Genomic DNA, 17794 nt, shown 5'->3' with positions numbered 1-17794 from the left:
TACATGCCCTTGACCGGAATCGAACCTGGGTCCCTTCAGTCCCCAAGCCGTCGCTCTATCCATTGAGCCAAACCGGTTTCGGCTCACTCTTACATTTCAAATGTAATATTGATGCTTAAATTAAATTCACTGAATAAACAGAGATACATCTGGTGCAGAGAAGCTGATGAGGACTGGTAGGCATGCTAAGGGGTGTAAATCTCTCCTTTGTGCACACCCAGGTAAGATTCCTCCTTCATGTCATCCTGCCTCCTCCTTACTCTCGGGCTCTCATACCTCCATCCCTTCCCTCTCTTCTCCCCATCCACGCCTACTTGTGAGTCCAATACCGATACTTCCAGTACCAGTTGTTTGGATGGCTATGGGATCTTGAACAAGTTATTTCTTTGAGTCTCAGTCTCTTTGTCTGCAGAATGCACATAGTAATATCTAGCCCATGGATATAGCTCAAATGAAATAATATAAGCAAAGCACCTGATGGAGGCCCTCAGTAAATACTAGCTACAGCCACAAATCCCACTCGCTAAAGAAGACTGAAGTCTCAGAGCACTAAAACTCACAAAGTACAAATCTAATTATGTTTTTCATGTAAAGAAATTTGCCTTCTCAGTTGCCCTGATATATTTTACACACACACCATATGGCATGCAATAAATGACTTAAACATGAAGTTAATTGAACACTTATGGCACTAGTCATATTCTAAGTTTTTTCCTTCAGAGAATTGAGGATGCAAAAGGAAATTTTTAACACCATACAGTGTTACATCATATATCTAGTTTTAACATCACAGTTTGAAAAAGATCTCAATTGTATAAATTATTTATTATGTATTTAAGCTATATTTCCTTTTTAAATATTTTTAATAAACGTATGGCCATTTAGAAATGATTATTACCAATATTTTAAGGTATTACATCATCTGGTTAGAAGTATTCATGGCTTTAATTTTAAAGATATATTAAAATAATGCCACGGCCATATGTGTTATTGATTAAGCAAAGCTACTAAACAGGTAATAATGGTTTACCATATATAAAAAGGGAAAACATTTTAGCCAAAGGTTAATCTTTATTTTTCTTTGACTTTGAAAGCCTAAGTTGAATCTATGTGACAACTCTTGGATCAAATGTAGTAACTGAAGCATGAGGGACTATTTTTTATTATAATTATCAACTTTGCCTCCCCCCCAACCCCCCAGGGAAAGAAAAAAAAAAAAGAACCTCTCTCTTGTTCTGTATACTCAGCTTAATTTAAGTTATGGATTTAAGACATGATGCATTTGCCTTACTTTGCATGGCAGTAAGATAATACGATACCTTTTTATATGATAATAAGAACCAAACTGTAATCAGGAATGTTAAAGTGGTTAAAGATTATGAAAATTTAATGCACCATGATGTACTGCTTTTAAAATGGTTGATACTTTTCCCTCTTTGAAACTTATTGTACTTGCCAATGGAGCCTCCTTGTGGGGAATTAGCAGTATTGCAGGCTCTCATATTGTAGCTGAAGTGCTATTTGGATTTCCCTCTTCCGCAGAGTGAGCACAGGGGGTGCTATTAGAAAGGCTGCACTTCCTGAGGGCCCCGGCCGGCCAGAAACAAGCAGGCCCTCAGTGAGCACAGGAAATGGTGAGCTCAGTGCGCTTCCTCCTGTCATTTGTCTCTCACAGCTGGAGGTAAGACAGGATTAAACATTTTCCCCAGTTAAACATCGTTAGGTTCTCTGGAGAGAGAACAAGTTGACTGTTAGTTGTTTACTTTTAAACTGGCCCGTGCAGAGAACATACAACATTCGGCAGATGCATGGTTTGCCTCCATGCAGTGGAGATATTGCTCTACTTTTGACCAGAGGGCATGTTCCTCTAAGAGGAAAGGTGCCTTCTTCAGCAAGGCCGGTGCTTGGGGAGAGCGATGCTAGCTGGCAGGACCAGCCAGCTAGCCCCTCTGTGGAGGGACATGGTAACAACTGTTAGCAGCTGGTGGCTGAGCTTTGTAACCAGCATAAAGGAGGTCCAGCGGCACGAGTAGCAGCCAGGACCCAGGGAGTAGTGAGATGGTGAGAGCAGTTGGACATCACAACCCAGGCCTGCTGGCTCTCAACTGCTCGCCTGCCTGCCTGCCTGCCTTCCTGATTGCCCCTAACTGCTTCTGCCTGCCAGCCTGATCACTGCCTAACCACTCCCCTGCCAGCCTGATTGATGCCTAACTGCTCCTCTACTAGCCTGATTGCCCCTAACTGCCCTCCCCTGCACGCCTTGTCACTCCTTACTGCCCTGTCCTGTAGGCTTAATCGCCCACAACTGCTCTCCCTTCAGGCCTAGTCCCTCCCAACTGTCCTCCCCTGCTGGCCATCTTGTGGTGGCCATCTTGTGTCCACATGGGACCAGCCATCTTTGACCACATTGGGGCAACCACCTTGTGTGTTGAAGTGATGGTCAGTTTGCATACTACTCTTTTATTAGATAGGATAGAGACCTGCTGCATGGGTGGGGTCCAGCTGGTTTGCCCTGAAAGGTGTCCTGGATCAGGGTGGGGTTCCCTTGGGGCATGGGGCGGCCTGGGTGAGGGGCCTGTGGTGGTATGCAGGCCAGCCATGCCCCCCAGCGATCCAAGCAGAGGCCCTCCCTGGTATCTGGGATTTATTTATCTTCTATAATTAAAACTTTGTAGCTTTCAGCGAAGCCAAGCCTCCTGCTCACTCTGTGGCCGTAGCCATCTTGATTAATTTGCCTACTCGCTCCTGGTTGGATGATGGGCATGGCTTGTGGATGTAGCAGAGTGATTTGCGGTATTACTCTTTTATTAGATAGGATTACTTCCTGTGTGAACTTCAGCAAATCACATAGCACCTCAGTGCCTCAGTTTTCTCGTCTGTAAAATCAGTGGAATGATCACACTAGTACCCCCCTTCAGAGGGTTGCTTTGAGGATTAAATGAGCTAATGTATGTACTATGCTGAACATGACTTGTTGCTGTTATTTTCATTGAAATGAAATATCTGAGCTGGGAGCAGACTGAGATATGAAGGATTACATTCTGGCTTTTTTTTGTATTGTGCCATATTTAACACTTCCCAATATTTCACACCTTTCTTTCCCCTTTTCCTACCTAAAATCATGCACTCAGTCAGCATGAGGAAAGGCCCAAGTCTTACATTTATTGGAGAGTCATTCTTCCTCTATCTTTTATTCAAGACATAAGGTTTTTGTCCCTAAATATTTACAACTGGACCAGGTTGGTAGTTGGCCTTTATCATTGCATGTCTTTTGCTTCCAAATCCATCTCCTTTATTAACCACATAAAAATGCTTCACCTTTTCTTCCCCAGAGGTAAAGAGTCCTGATTGTGAACAATATTTATAAAGTACAAGGTCCTTAATTAAGCTGTTAAACCTTCTTAAGGCAGGTACTATGATTTCTGTCTTTCACTAGCCTTTGTACTCAGACGTTGCCCAATGTAAAGTAGGAAATAAAAACAGTAGATTGAGGAGGAGGAGGAGGATAGTACCACAACTCCGCATCCTTAGTCTCCCTTACCATTGACCTTTGTGAGGACCACAGAGGGTAGAGAGGGAACATAGATAGGGCTCTGAGCGCAGAAAGACTCTGCTTCAAATCCTAGTTCTATCACTGACAAGTTGGATAGCCTCACAGATACATAGCACTCTAGGTTTCCAGTAACTTATTAACAAGTTTCTCTTTTTACAAAATATATTTTTTATTTATTTCAGAGAGGAAAGGAGAGAGAGAGAGATAGAAACATCAGTGATGAGAATCATTGATTGGCTGCCTCCTGCACGCCCCCTACTGGGATTTGAGGAACCCAAGACTCTTCAGGCTACAGGCTGATGCCTCTATCCACTGAGCCAAACTAGCTAGGGATCTTTTTCCCTCTTATTCTTGCCAACCATAACTCTTAGAGCCATTAACACCTGGACTCTTCCCCAACCCACTTATTTACTAAAACTTCCTACCACGCCCTAACAAGTTAGGGTGGGGATTTCTTTTCTGTCTTATAATCCTTCATGCCACCAGCTTCTCACTTCCAATCTCTCAGATATTTCCTTCATTCACCAGAAAGGTTTATTCCATTTCATGTTGGTTTATTATATGTGTTTATGACATACCTTCCTTTGATGCTTTACCCTAGACCTGTGGTTGGCAAACTGCAGCTCGCGAGCCACATGAGGCTCTTAGGCCCCTTGAGTGTGTCTCTTCCACAAAATACCATGGCCTGGGCGAGTCTATTTTGAAAAAACGGTGTTAGAAGTTTAAGTTTAAAAATTTTGGCTCTCAAAGGAAATTTCAATCGTTGTACTGTTGATACTTGGTTCTGTTGACTAATGAGTTTGCCCACCACTTTCCTAGACAATACTCTATTTTGCAACATGCTTACCTCCTTCCCCCAAGATTTCTCTTTTTCTGATCTTTATTCAAAGTTGCCTAATTCCCAGTCTGTGATACTCTTCATAACTAGAAGGGTTGTTTGTTTGTTTTTTGTCATTTCTAATGACTTCCATTTTCTCACAATGCCAAAATATACACAACTTTTTTTTGGCTTTAACAGGAAGTACTACTAGTATAGATATCTGTTAAATGTTTGTTTGGCTTCATAAAGTCTGTATATGTTTTATAACAAGTACTGAAGAGAAAAGATTAGCGCATCTACTTTGTGCTACGCTGAGTGTAGCAAAATATATACAGATAATTTATAAACTGATTATAATGATGCCTGGAGAAGAAAAATTAAAACATCATTAGCTCTGACATGAATATACACTGAGTGGCCAGATTTTTATGATCTCTGAATGCATAATAATCTGGCCACTCAGTATATATCCTATATAATAAAAGGCTAATATGCAAATTGTCCCCTGGAGCAAGAGTTCAACCAGCAGGCAGGCCGGCCAACCGCCCATGTCCCCTCCTCCTGGCCAGACTGGCCAGACCCCACCCATGCACAAATTCATGTACTGGGCCTCTAATATATATACTGTATATATACACTGAGTGGCCAGATTATTATGTGTTCAAGATTATAATAATCTGGCCACTCTGTATATTTCCATTTTTTATTACAAAGTAATGGCATCACCCACCTATTGCACAAAAACTTAAACACAATAAACATCTTTAAACATTTTATAAGAAAAAAGGTGATTATTTCACATTAAAACTTTTATATGATAGCTGATGCTTCATGTGTAGTTTAAAGTACTTATTCAGTAAAGGCTATGAAATACTGAAGAAAAGAGAGGCAGGATAGAGAAAGGAGAAAACACAAAAATATCTCATAAAATTCTGAGTCAATGAATGGCATTTAATGAAATTTTATACACACAAATCCTGAATTGTGCTTTTGAAATTTTTAAAAGCATCTTTGTTTTACACATTTCTAAAGATATCTTTAGCTTGATTGAAGTACCTCTCTGATATGTCTAAGTTATTTAGACCCTATTACATTATATAATAATTCCACACTTGGTTTCCCTTTCTAATAAAGACTACATTATTTTAGGAAACTCATTATCTATAAAGAAATGATCTATTAAACACACACACACACACACACACACACACAAACATACCAAAAATCCCAAATGTAAGAGAGTATGCTCATCTTAAAAAATTCCATGTTTATTTTAGAAATGGGGCCACTTCTTAAAATATTTTTAGAATTCCTTTTAAAAAACATCATCAGTTAAAAACCACACAGGAAAGTGAAATCATGTTAATTTATAGAGCTTTTAATATATATATGACATTACTCATCTGATTCAATCAACTTGACTTCAAATTACATTTTTTGGCTGCATCCAAAAATCAATTTACCCCCAAAAGACAAAGACTTTCTACTACAAACGTTATTTTTTTTTAAAGTGTGAAAGCATTCTGGGAGCAGCAGCATCCAAGGTATTAGAAAAAGAAGTAGCAGGTTAGAGTAAGAGTAGATAAAGCCTCAGAGCTAGTCAGGGCAGATGATTTTGGGGGTAGGATGAGAAACATAACTTTCTAATTTTAACTTTAGAATACTTTTTTTAAAACAGCCACATTTCTTTATTTTCATACTTCAGGGGGCTGAATTTTATGGTAATAAACCACCTTTTCAAAAATCCTACAGTTTTACATGGGACATGAATTTAAAATTTCCCACAAAGATTTTAGAGGGATGGGTGTAAGGATAAGAATTTTCCACTCCCAACCTAAGCACCCAAAGCATGTGTCAGAGAAGCAAGTTCTAGAAATCTGAAATTTTGTTGAATGCTGGTGATTTAGAGGGATCGGTAAGCAATTCTGAGGGTCTCTGTTCTTTCTTGAAACTAGGTGTTTGAACAAATACTGATTGCATTCAGTGACTTTGTTTCACAGTGTGATTCCTGTAATATGAGCTTTTCAGTAATCGTGAATTTTATTTAGTCATTTTTGGCACTTACAATTCACAATGCTTGGTTGTGTGGTTTCAGATTATTTTAACTTTTGCACGTTACAGTCCTTTTGGCACTTCTGAAGGCGACATTGTTTTGTATGTTGTTTGGGGGAAGTGGTAGGCCTCCCGATCTGCCTCTTTTTTAAATGTCTGGCTTTAAGAAAAAAAAAACAAAACAAAAAACCCCCCACACTTCTCCCCAGAATCCTGCATTCAACGAAGCAGGTAAAAAGCTATCTTCATAAGCTGTGCACCCCAACTCAGATTAGAGGCTGGTGTCCCTGGCTTCAGATGGAGGAGGCTGTTTGGCCAATGCTGTCACCGGTCGCGGTGGCCCTTCCCGGCAGAAAAGCACAACTGGTGTTTTACGAGCCCACAAGGCCACGTCCCCGGCCACCCCGCTGGCGGGATGGGAAGCGGCCATCCTGCTGCAGCCCCCCAGCCGGTTGGCGCACTGCTTTCTGGCTTGCTGACCCCGGCCCCGGCTGGGCAGGGAAGCGTCCGCATTCCTAGTCCGGTAACCCTCTTCCCGGCTGCGCCCCAGCAGCATGGAGATGTTGGGGTTGCGGATGGCATAGATGAGGGGGTTGATGGCCCCGTTGGCCCACGTCAGCCAGACGGCCACCACGTGGAGGAGCGAGGGGGCCTGCGCTGCCGGGGCCTGGCGGGCGGCGGCCAGCAGCACCAGGAAGCAGTAGGGCCCCCAGCAGCCGATGGCGAAGACGATCATGACGAGGACGGTGGTGGCGGTGCGCACCTCGCTGAAGAAGCGCAGCACGCGCGCGTAGGTGCTCACGGGCCGCACGCGCACCCCGGACAGGCGCACGGCCTTGCCGATGTGGTAGTGGCAGAAGCACATGAGCAGGAAGGGCAGCAGGTGGCAGGCCACCACGAGCCCCACGCTGTAGGCCGCGCCCAGCTGCGCGGGGTCCGGGGACGCGCGGTAGAGGCAGCCGTGGAAGCTCTGCGGCGCGGGGGCCGCGCGGGGCGCGCGGAGGAGCAGCTCCCAGGGCAGCGAGCCGCCCAGCGCCAGCAGCCAGGCCCCCGCCAGCAGCTGCAGCGCCCGCCGGCGGCCGATCTTCTCTCGGGGCGGCCGCACGATGGCGCAGTAGCGGTCCAGCGAGATGAGGGCCACGCTGAGCGTGGACACGATGCCGAAGCACGAGCTGAAGAAGCGGCTGGCGGTGCAGAATCCGTGCCAGGGCCCCGCGGCGGGCGCGGAGCCCCCGGGCGGCGTGAAGAGGTCCAGGAAGGCGGCGGGCAGGCAGAGCAGGGCCGTGAGCAGGTCCGACAGGGACAGCGACAGGATGAAGGCGTTGGTGACGGTGCGGAGCTGCCGGTGCTTCGCGATCGCCCCCATCACGGCGCCGTTGCCCAGGCTAGACAGCAGGAAGATGAGCAGGAGGACCAGCGCCTGGGCCGCCACGGCCGCCCCGTGCGTGAGCAGCTGCGGCGCCGCCTCGGGGCGCATCGGCGGCCTCCCCGCCGCCCCCGCCGCCCCCGCCGCCCCAGGCCAGCCGAGGCCGCCGCCAGCCGCGGCGCCAGTGGTGCCGCCCTCGCTCCCGGCGCTCCGGTTCCCCAGCGCCGCGGCCGCCGCGGTGGCCACGGTGCTGAAGGAGAGCGCGGCCGCCGCCGTCGCCGCGGAGGAGGGCCCGCCAGGTGTGCCGGCCGCGGAGGGGGCGCCGGGGCGCGGGCTGCCCGACGAGGCCGTGCACGCTGGCTCCATGGGGCCCCGCGGCGGCCGCAGGTCTGGTCATCCCGCCCCGGGGGGCGGCGGCCGCGAGCCGGAGGGTGTCCCGGGCCAGGGCGAGAGGCGGCTGCGGGAGCGGGGCTGGGCCGGAGGAGGGGCGGCGGTGGTCGCGGCAGAGCCTGCGGAGCCTTGGACGCGGGTTCCAGGCGTTGCCAAGGGAACCGCCTGTTTACGCAGGAGCGCGCGGGGCGGGCGCACGGCTTCACCTCCCGCGAGGCGCCTCGCCCTGGGGTCCGGGCTCCCGAGGGCCAAAGGGGCCGCCGCGGGGACCCTGTCCGGCCAGATAAAGCGGGAGGGGCCCTCCTGTCAGTAACCAAATACAACGAGGGTTCATGCTCGTTCTTTTCTTGGATAGGACGCCCTGGGAAGGCCTTCGCGGGGGATGCGTTGGCTCCCTGTGGGTGTTTCCGGGCACATGCAGGTAGGGAAGGAATGGAGGACCTGAAGTGGAAGCTGCCCCAATCCAGAGATGTTAAACGAGAGGGCAAGATAGGTTAACACTAAGGTGCCCAGACGTCCCGCTTTTGGTGGGACAGTCCCGATTTCTAACAATTTGACCCGCGGTGTTGGACTTTTTTTAAAACATCGCGAGACTCGGGACAAATTGCTAGAAATCCGGACTGTCCCGCCAAAAGCGGGACGTCTGGTCACCCTAGTTAACACAGGTGTTCTCAACCTGGAGCGTCTAACAGAATCACCTGGACTTCTTGCTGAAACTGAGTCAGTCCAACCCCAGGTTTCAGATTCTCTGGGTCTGGGGTCCCATCCTAGAATTTTGCATCTCTAGCAAGATCCTAGGTGGGGATGTTGCTGGTCTGATGGCCACACTTTGGGAACCACTAATGTTATGAAATGTGTTTATGAAATGCAGATGCACTGGTTGACTCCCAGGATTACTGAGGACTAAACCCCACAGGTGACTGATACAGGTGCTCTGAGGAGCTAGGCCAGTGGTCGGCAAACTCATTAGTCAACAGAGCCAAATATCAACAGTACAACGATTGAGATTTCTTTTGAGAGCCAAATTTTTAAAACCTAAACTATATAGGTTGGTACATTGTTACTAACTTAATTAGGGTACGTGATATTTTGTGGAAGAGCCACACTCAAGGGGCCAAAGAGCCACATGTGGTTCATGAGCCACGGTTTGCCGACCACTGGACTAGGGTGTGGCTGCTGAGGGAGGTGGAAGTATCCAGGGCACCAAGAAACAACACAAACTATGCCCTCTCAAGGTGACAGCATGACCTTGAAAGGCTAGGGTGTGTTCCTCTATCCACTGAGCCAAACAGGTTAGGGCAAGGTAGAATGATTTTATATTTAACCATAGTGTACTATTTTAGAAAAATGGGAATTGGCTTACATGTATTATACAATTTGGATATAGATTTCCAAATATTTCAGATGAAAATTACTGACAGGTACTGATTGCTTAAAAAGAAAGCCTTTAAAAGCCATGGAAGTCACTTGAGAAGAAACCCATCCCTCAGTGGGTCATCGTCTTCTATGGTGAAGCTTGCTGTACCCGTGTAATGGGCTCGTCCAGAGACTTCCACTATCACTGCATTAAAATCCCCGCACTTTGCTTCCTGAAAAGAGAAGACGAAAGGAGTACAGTATCAAATTACTGCATTCATATTGTATCTGGTTTAAGTCATATTGTTAATTTTTATTATTTTAAAGAAAACCCAAGAGTTAATCCACTGAAAGGAGAGCGACCTGGTTAGGTTTGTGTTTTACATAAACTAACTGTACAGTGGGAGACTACTAGGGAGGAGAGAAACTAGACACCCAGAACCCTGGTAAGCTTAATTCACTGACTGAATCTACAGTCACTGCGGTAATTTTTAGTGAGGCTGGGAAAAGCAAAATATAGAGATACTTTGGAGGAAGAACTGACAGGCCTGGGGACTGATATGTGGGAAGTAAGGAATAGAAGTAAATATGACTACAGCTTTTATTGTAGCTTGAAAGTGAATGTAGCAGGAGAGGCACATTTAGGAAGAAAGAACTTTTAAATACATATATATATATATATATATATATATATATATATATATATATATATTATTGATTTTTTTTTTTTTTTTTTTTTTTTTTTTTTTTTTTACAGAGAGGAAGGGAGAGGGATATAGAGTTAGAAACATTGATGAGAGAGAAACATCGATCAGTTGCCTCCTGCACACCTCCTACTGGGGATGTGCATGCAACCAAGGTACATGCCCTTGACCAGAATCAAACCTGAGACCTTTCAGTCTGCAGGCCGATGCTCTATCTACTGAGCCAAACCAGTTTTGACAGGAAAGAACTTTTTTTTAACAAGTTGAGTGTGCAATATCTCTGAGACAGTCATTTTGAGATGACTTTACTGGACAGTGGGGAACATACCTGTTAGACTCAGGAGAGAAGCCCAGGGTAGGCATGGGAGGGAGGAAGGTTTAGAAGTCATCAGTGGGTGGCTGAGAGTTGAAACTTCAGAAGTGGGTGAAATTGCCCAGTGGCATCAAATAGCAGATGAGATGAGAAGGACGCTAAGGATAAAATGCTGGGGGCTTGTAAACGGAAGGGCAGGATAAGGAAGCTGGGCAGGAAAAGAGATGGAGATAGTATGAGAGAGCCTGGAAGAGGCCAGACAGAGAGCAAAGGTCAGTGGTGCAAATGAAGATGTTCTGGCAAGTATGATAATAGGTGTTAAATAACTTCAGATCTCCACTACACAGTATCTACATTTTCTCATTTTTAAAAAACAGGATAACTGAAGCTTAAGGTAAATGACAATTATGAGCTTAGGGTACAGTAATTTTATTATCTTTTTATAAAGCTGCTCTAATATAAAGCCTCACTGAAAACTCACCTTGTCTAATAACAATATAATGTTAACAGTGTGAGGTCTGCTCAGAGAGATCATGTTCATAGTCTGGATCCATTACTCTTTGCCTTTTGGCAAATTACCTAAACTCTCCAATTTATCATTTGTTAAAGAATAGCATTGACCTCCCAGGATTCGTGTGAGAATGAAATGATATGGCATGCATCATGTGGTTAGCTTGGAAACTGATATGTATCGATAGTGAAACACCCAATAAGTATGATAGATTATTATTTTATCTTCATTCAGAGACTTGAAGACAATGTACTCCAAATTTTTGCATTCAACGTAATGATTTGGTATCTCATAAGATCAGGTAACGTATAGAAATGCCTAACTTAATTCAATATTTAGAAAAATCAAGCTTTAAAAACAGCTATATTTCCCTGGCCAGCTGGCTCAGTTGGTTGGAGCATCATCTAGTGCAGCAAAGAGTGCAGGTTCAATTCCCATTACACCTTCAGGTTTGAAGTCCTCAAAAGAGTTTTTGTTTACATAGGTTATATCTATTACTGTTTGCTCTTTAAAAAAAATTAAAGGTATATTTCATTAATTCATTTAAAAAATAAACTCATTGCATGTTAACATAAACAACAAATTTTTGTGAAATAACATTTGCCAAAACAAATAAAAAAAAAACAACTCATGAGAAAAATGGCATTGTTTCACATTTTTTGAAGCATTCCATGTCTGGCTGTAAAGAAGACAGCTAGATCCTCACATCTGCTCCTCCATTCAGTCAGCTGGGATAGCACGTTATTCTGCCTCTGGAGAACTGTACACTCATGAGAGAATTAAAGTGTCTTAGTATTATTATGAATATTGTGTTGGCCTTGTGGACCCATGGAAAGGACCTTGGGAAACCTCACTTTGAGAACCAATATCCTAGCTGAACAGTTCTGACAGGTCTGTTTGATAACTGTCTTCTGAGAGCTGAGTGAAAAAACCCATCACACACCCAGCTCACACCTCTTCAGTCTCAAAAGTAACACCTTTACAGGAGGAGGTAAAGGCGTCACTCACCCTCACAGCCTTCCCGGTGAACACGGAGCCAGTGGCGCTGCTTTTAAAGGCTCTGGTCTGGTTCAGTTCCAGAAGCCCTTTGTGATACTGTAAGGCAATGCGGGCTGTCACCCCTGAGCCCGTAGGACTCCGGTCCACCTGTGTCAGAATAAATGAAGATGGAGTGTTCACAGTGCTCCACTTCCACATCGCATGAGTTTTGTGCCTAATAATCACAGTTTTAATACCTGCGCATCTGCAAACACACAAAGGTTGGTGGTTGGCTCCTCACTGTAAGCGTCTTTTCCATCAGTTAATATAGTTCCGTACAGAAAGGCAAGGTCTTCACTTTCAGGATGTGTAATTTTAAACTGTAAGTAACGAAAAATTATAGACCACATGTAAAACAAATATAATACTTTGGTTCGCGTTTATATTTTAAACAACATATATGGAGCACTCTTAGACATAATTTTTCCATCTTTATCATTTTTAAAACACCTTTTGGGTGAAGGCATTAAATGTTAGAATGACATGGTTGTCTAGATATATAAACAGTTTTATTGGAAGTTGTGATTTTTTTTTTTAATTTCAAAGAGGAAGGGAGAGAGAGAAACATTAATGATGAGAATCATTGATGGGCTGCCTCCTGCACAGCCCCTGCTGGGGATTGTGCCCTGACTGGGAATCAAACAGTGACCTCCTGGTTCGTGGGTAGATCCTCAACCACTGAGTCACACTGGCCGGGTCACACTGGCCGGGTGGAAGTTGTGAGTCCTTCCTAAGGAAGTTGCCCTGCACATAGCCTCCACTTATTTTACACACACACACACACACCCACTAACCACACACACACACACACACACACACACACACACACACACACCCTCACTAACCACACACACTCTTTGAGGCACTGAGCCTGGGATGATCAACCCACAGGCTGGCTAGGGCTGCTCAAACAGGAAGAGCTAAGGCCACCATATCCTCACTCTCAGGAGCTTGAAGGGGATCATGTGGAGAAATCAGGCGATGTGTATCTAGAACTGAAGTAAATACCAGTGATAGAGACAAAGGGCAAGCAAAAGTTACAAGGATGTAGACACTAATAGGTAAGAGAAACAATTGGGTGGAAAAAGAATGACCTACTGTAGAGAATGAAGTCTGCCCAGGTGGTGTGGCTCAGCGGTTGATCATGGACCTAGGAACCAAGAGGTCTCCGGTTGGATTTCTGGTGAGGGCACATGCCTAAGTTGCAGGCTGGATCCCCAGTGGGGAGTGTGCAGAAGGCACCTGGTCAATGATTCTTTCTCATCATTGATATTTACAAATCTCTCTCTCCCCCTCTTCCTACCTCTCTGAAATCAAGAAAAAAAATTTTTTTTAAAGAATGAATTCAGCTGGTATCATAAAAAGCAGCAGTTTTGATGGCAGCAACAGTACTAACCTGAGCTTTCACTGCTTCTGTCACTGTACTTGCTGCATCCACAAGGTCCCTTGTCTTTGCAGAACAAACATCGAGGCCTAACTTTTCAGCACTAACAAATGCGTAAAATGCGCCACCATATGCAATGTCCACCACCACCTTCCCGTGACCAGGAACATCGACCAGCAGATCTAAAAAAGAGGTGTTCGAGTAAGTGTTTTAGTAGTTTAGCAATATAAATCATAAAACTTTTCATATGTTTATGTTGTGGGGGTGGGGTGGGGAGTGTAGAGGAAGTAGGAGGTTCTTCCTATCACAAAAAGAAATGAGACAAAAATCCATCTTCCAAACGAGTAAGCATCGAGTAAATAATAATAGACCTTTAGCTAAGTACACCTATCTATTTTTAACTCCATGTTTGCATAAGTTATACACTTGAATGCATGTTTTCCTTAAATTATACATGTATATTTATTAACTATTCTGAGTATCTTTTTTTTCTTCTTCTAGGAAACATCATAGGGACAGACAGAGAAAAACCCTGGGACATCAACGTGTGAAAACTATGAAGGAAAATGTAGGTGCCCTCTCATACGACTAGGAGTGGTTTTAAATAGTGAGGATTTGGAGCCCTATTCACAGATTGGTTTCTTCAAATCGAATGTCAAAACAAAATGCAAAAAAAAAAAAAAAAAAAAAAGACTTTTCCTATATGTTACGTGCAAACACTTATTCACTTATATATTTCACCTCATGCAAATACTGCAGGCAAATGCTCAGAACAAGTCACTGTGCAATCACTGACCTTTATGGCATTATTTTGCAGCAGGATTTTTATAAGTATTTTAAGTGCCAACATACCCAAAGTTCCACCTGAAGGTCAGTTGTTTGAAATACTGAATTGACATTTCCAAAGGAATGAGGCTGGCTGATACTTCAGGATATTAAAATTATTTCCCCCCTTCTCGAATTTTCCTCTCTCCATCCCAATTCCAGTGGGCTTGGTGATCACGGCTTCTTGGGGAGGCATATGGCAGGGGAGAAGCAGGTTTTGTGGGAAACGATCGCAGGGGGAAGAGATTTGTTGGCAAAGTTGTGTACTATATTTTACTTTATTTTTTTCCATCACCTTTTATCCCCTCTATGCCCTCTTCCACCTCCCCCTCCTCCCACAACCACCACACTGTTGTCCATGAGTTCTCTCTCTTTTAAAATCCTTATTGTTGAAAGTATTACATATGTCCCCTTTTCCCACCATTGACCCCGTCCAGTGAGTCTTTCTTCTACATTATTCCATCCCCCACATCCCCGCCCCCAAACCCCCCACCCGCCCCAGCTGCTTCCTGCTCTCTAAAGGGAGACGTATTTCTCTTGGTCAATAGGGAAATTTCCTCTGGGCTGAGAAAAGAGGAGGAAGGTCCTGAGTGCAGAGGACCTGGGTTAACTTAGCCCACACACCACGGAGAGGCTGCAGGGTGTGACCGAGGCAGCAAGGAGAGGCAGGGGTAGGGGCAAGGGCCACATGGAAGGGGTCAGGTAATGCTTCCCTGGTAATCTCTGCAAGGCGAGGACCGAAAGGCTCCCCTCCCCAAGGCCTAGGCTATTTGCTCACATATATGTCAGGAAAAGGGGCAACGAGTGGAGGGCTGGAACTAAGTCAACCAATAAGGCACAGTGGAGTCTCAAGTTCAGTGGTGAAAAATGAAGTATTTCCTGTATTCCTGAGTTTGCACAGTCCTACAAAGGCACCGGAATGCAGTCAGTCACAGACCAGAGCACAGAGCCCTTTTACATGTGACATGTCAAAACACGGCAAATTTATCATCGAGAGTGAAACATGCCTGTGGAACTTAACAGCAAACCTGAATGAAAGGGTTTTTATCTGGATGCTGATACAACATGAAAAGCACGTTTAATAAGAGAATGAGAGATTCGATGGAAATAAGGGGCTGCTAGAAAGTTAAGTGTGGCTTTAGGGTCCTCGTGTGTAAAACGGCATTGCTATTCCCCCCAAAAAAGGTTTCCTTTGAGAATTCCGTGTGATCATCTGTGCGGAGTGGTTGGCACAGATTAGTAATGTCATAAATGTTAATATTAAAGCCAATAGGAATAGAACTCTTAAGAGAACCGGTTGTTTATATTTGTCAATCAGCATATTCTCTTCCAAATGTCATCTTAGTTATTTATTTAACAAATGTTAACTACCTATTGTTCTAACACTTGAATACAGTGAACAGAATTCTGGGGTTTTCATTATGGCAGGTGGAGTGGAGGTGGGCTCAGCAATTTTCCGATGTGGGCACTGTCGTCATCTTCATTTTACAGACTTGACACTGAGGGACAGACACCCTCTCACAAGGTCACCACAATGAGGAAGGACAGATTGAACACTCTGATCTTGATTGAACACTCTCGGTCCACTTTTTTTGTATTTTTTAAGTAGAGAATTTAGGATATCATTTTCTTTTAAAATATATTTATTGATTTCAGAGAGGAAGGAAGAGGGAGATAGAAACATCAGTAATGAGAGAATCATTGCCCCCCAAGTACGCCCCATGTGGGGGATCAAGCCTACAACCCGGGCACATATGCCCTGACGGGGAATTGAACCGTGACTTCCTGGTTCATAGGTCGATGCTCAACCTCTGAGCCATGCCAGCCCGGCCAGATTTCATTGTCTCAGAACTACTGAGCTGATGGGGTTGGCTGCCCCTGCCATCACTTGCCAAAATTGAGATGGTGGTGGTCCTGCTGCCTGCTGCCATTTCCCACAAAATCTAGGGTGCTTCCCACCTGCTGCTGGGGTGATTGAGGTGCCAAGTTGGTTAAACTGTTGAGGTTTCTGAGATGAAATCTAGACACAGACTCCTGTCCCCCTCCAGGGCTTTCCTAATGCACATGTGACCCATTCTCTCCTACAGGAAAAAGCGGCCTCTGTTTGCTCTGAGAAGGAGCCTGGCTATCACGGCATCATTCAGAATCAGGCTAACCTGGCATCCAATCCCAGGGGAGGATTAAGATCCAACTAGCAGAATGATATGCATGGCTTGAAGGCTTTGAAAAAAAAGAGGTGATAACCCCATTCCTGGTTGGACTAAATGAGTTCCCAGCTCACTTCCAGCCACGACTACTCGAGCATCCTCACTGATAGAATTCTGCCTGTTGGAGGGATTTCCCTCTATGTAAGGATGCTAGTTCTTAGACAGTTATTACATCAGTACTTTCGTGATTTATAAGTTGCCTAGTTCATTCTCATTTAATTTCCTCCCCAAGAAGTGGAGAAGCACTTTTTACAGATCAGTCTCAGTAACCCATCAGAGTATGGGATAATGTGTCCAGCGAGGGTATTCTGGGCCAGCCTGGAGCCTGGGCCCATGGGCTGGTCTTTGCTCTTTGACTCTGGCCGCCCTAGCTTTATCGGATTGTGAAATCTAGGAATGCCTGCCAATGGGGCACGAGGTGCGGAAATCTCCACGTCTCCAGGCTCTCTCAGGACCACAGGCCCACGGACCTGAGGGATCATTGGGGTGCATGCTCCGCACAAGTCCGGAAGGCTCCCTGAAATGACTTAGAACTACCTTTTCATTATTTGCAAAGCCTGTGGGTGGGTTAGTTGCGCGGCGTGGGTTCCAGCCCAGAGAACGAATGTAGTAGTTAGTAGCGTCTCGGGGATGGCAGGTCCCCCGGTTACCTGTGGCCAGCACGAAGGCCGGGACGCTGTGGAAGCGCACCGGGCCGAGGCTGCGGCCGCCCTCGCACTCCACGAAGGCGGCCACCAGCCCGCACGGGCAGTGGATGTGGACGCGGGCCTCGCGGGCGCCGGCAGGGGGCGCGGCCACCAGCCCGAAGTCCAGCGCGAAGCGGCCGAGCGCCAGCACGGCGTGGCCGCACATGGAGCTGTAGCCTTCGTTGTGCAGGAACAGGACGCCCAGGTGCGCGCCCGGCAGCTCGCTCGGCACCAGCACGGCCGCGTACATGTCCCGGTGCCCGCGGGGCTCGTGCACGAGCCGCCGCCGCACGTGGTCCAGGTGCTGGCGCATGTAGCGCCGCTTGGCCAGCAGCGTGGGGCCCGCCACCTCCGGACACCCCGCCAGCACGATGCGCAGGGGCTCGCCGCCCGTGTGCATGTCCACCACCGACAGCGCCGGCGTGCCCGGGTCGTGCGGGGGCAGCCGGGGCGGCGCCGGCCGGCTCTCGGGGGTCTGCATGGCGGACACGACTGACTACCGCCCGGCGGGGCGCGCGCCGCACACCCGGGGCCCTCCAGGACCCGCGGCCTCCTAGGGGGCGGGGCCTCGGAGCCCGGATGGGGAAGC

General features: G+C 46.2%; 2 protein-coding genes and 1 long non-coding RNA gene across 5 annotated transcripts; 1 reads left to right on the top strand and 2 right to left on the bottom strand.

Moving 5' to 3' along the window:
* Window positions 1–9615, top strand: LOC123652133. The gene is made up of 2 exons (XR_006741269.1): window positions 1–75; window positions 9474–9615. It is a non-coding gene; the product is annotated as an uncharacterized LOC123652133 (long non-coding RNA).
* GPR135 (G protein-coupled receptor 135) lies at window positions 5304–8358 on the bottom strand. Its single transcript, XM_036435100.2, has one exon. The coding sequence runs from the start codon at window positions 8155–8157 to the stop codon at window positions 6697–6699; it is 1461 nt and encodes a 486-aa protein (XP_036290993.1). The 5' UTR covers window positions 8158–8358; the 3' UTR covers window positions 5304–6696.
* On the bottom strand, window positions 9541–17785 carry L3HYPDH (trans-L-3-hydroxyproline dehydratase). Of its 3 annotated transcripts, XR_004987386.2 has the most exons (6): window positions 17170–17785; window positions 13500–13669; window positions 12301–12423; window positions 12074–12211; window positions 10570–10762; window positions 9541–9770 (listed from the first exon to the last, which is right to left on the bottom strand). XR_004987386.2 is itself a non-coding variant. In XM_036435027.2 (5 exons), the coding sequence occupies exons 1-5, from the start codon at window positions 17684–17686 to the stop codon at window positions 9645–9647; spliced, it is 1074 nt and encodes a 357-aa protein (XP_036290920.1). In that variant the 5' UTR covers window positions 17687–17782; the 3' UTR covers window positions 9614–9644. The 3 variants fall into 3 exon arrangements, 2 of the variants coding, with proteins under 2 accessions (XP_036290920.1, XP_036290938.1); XM_036435027.2 differs by lacking the exon at window positions 10570–10762 and having other exon boundaries at window positions 9614–9770; window positions 17170–17782; XM_036435045.2 differs by lacking the exon at window positions 9541–9770 and having other exon boundaries at window positions 10599–10799.
* Window positions 17786–17794: the final 9 nt, after the last annotated feature.

Source organism: Pipistrellus kuhlii, unplaced genomic scaffold, assembly GCF_014108245.1.
Source record: "Pipistrellus kuhlii isolate mPipKuh1 unplaced genomic scaffold, mPipKuh1.p scaffold_m20_p_1, whole genome shotgun sequence".
NCBI classification, from domain to species: Eukaryota; Metazoa; Chordata; class Mammalia; order Chiroptera; family Vespertilionidae; genus Pipistrellus; species Pipistrellus kuhlii.
The sequence above is the reverse complement of the archived record's forward strand: the minus strand, read 5'-3'. Positions and strand labels throughout refer to the sequence as shown.

Bases quoted from the DNA above. Each gene is read 5' to 3' on its own strand.
- GPR135 (XM_036435100.2), bottom strand. From the start codon at position 8,157: ATGGAGCCAGCGTGCACGGCCTCGTCGGGCAGCCCGCGCCCCGGCGCC.
- L3HYPDH (XM_036435027.2), bottom strand. From the start codon at position 17,686: ATGCAGACCCCCGAGAGCCGGCCGGCGCCGCCCCGGCTGCCCCCGCAC. The intron at 12,212-12,300 runs GTATTAAAACTG...ATTCTGACACAG, and splicing joins GTGTGTTTGCAGATGCGCAG to GTGGACCGGAGTCCTACGGG. The intron at 9,771-12,073 runs GTGAGTGACGCC...TTCTCTTTTCAG, and splicing joins TCACCGGGAAGGCTGTGAGG to GAAGCAAAGTGCGGGGATTT.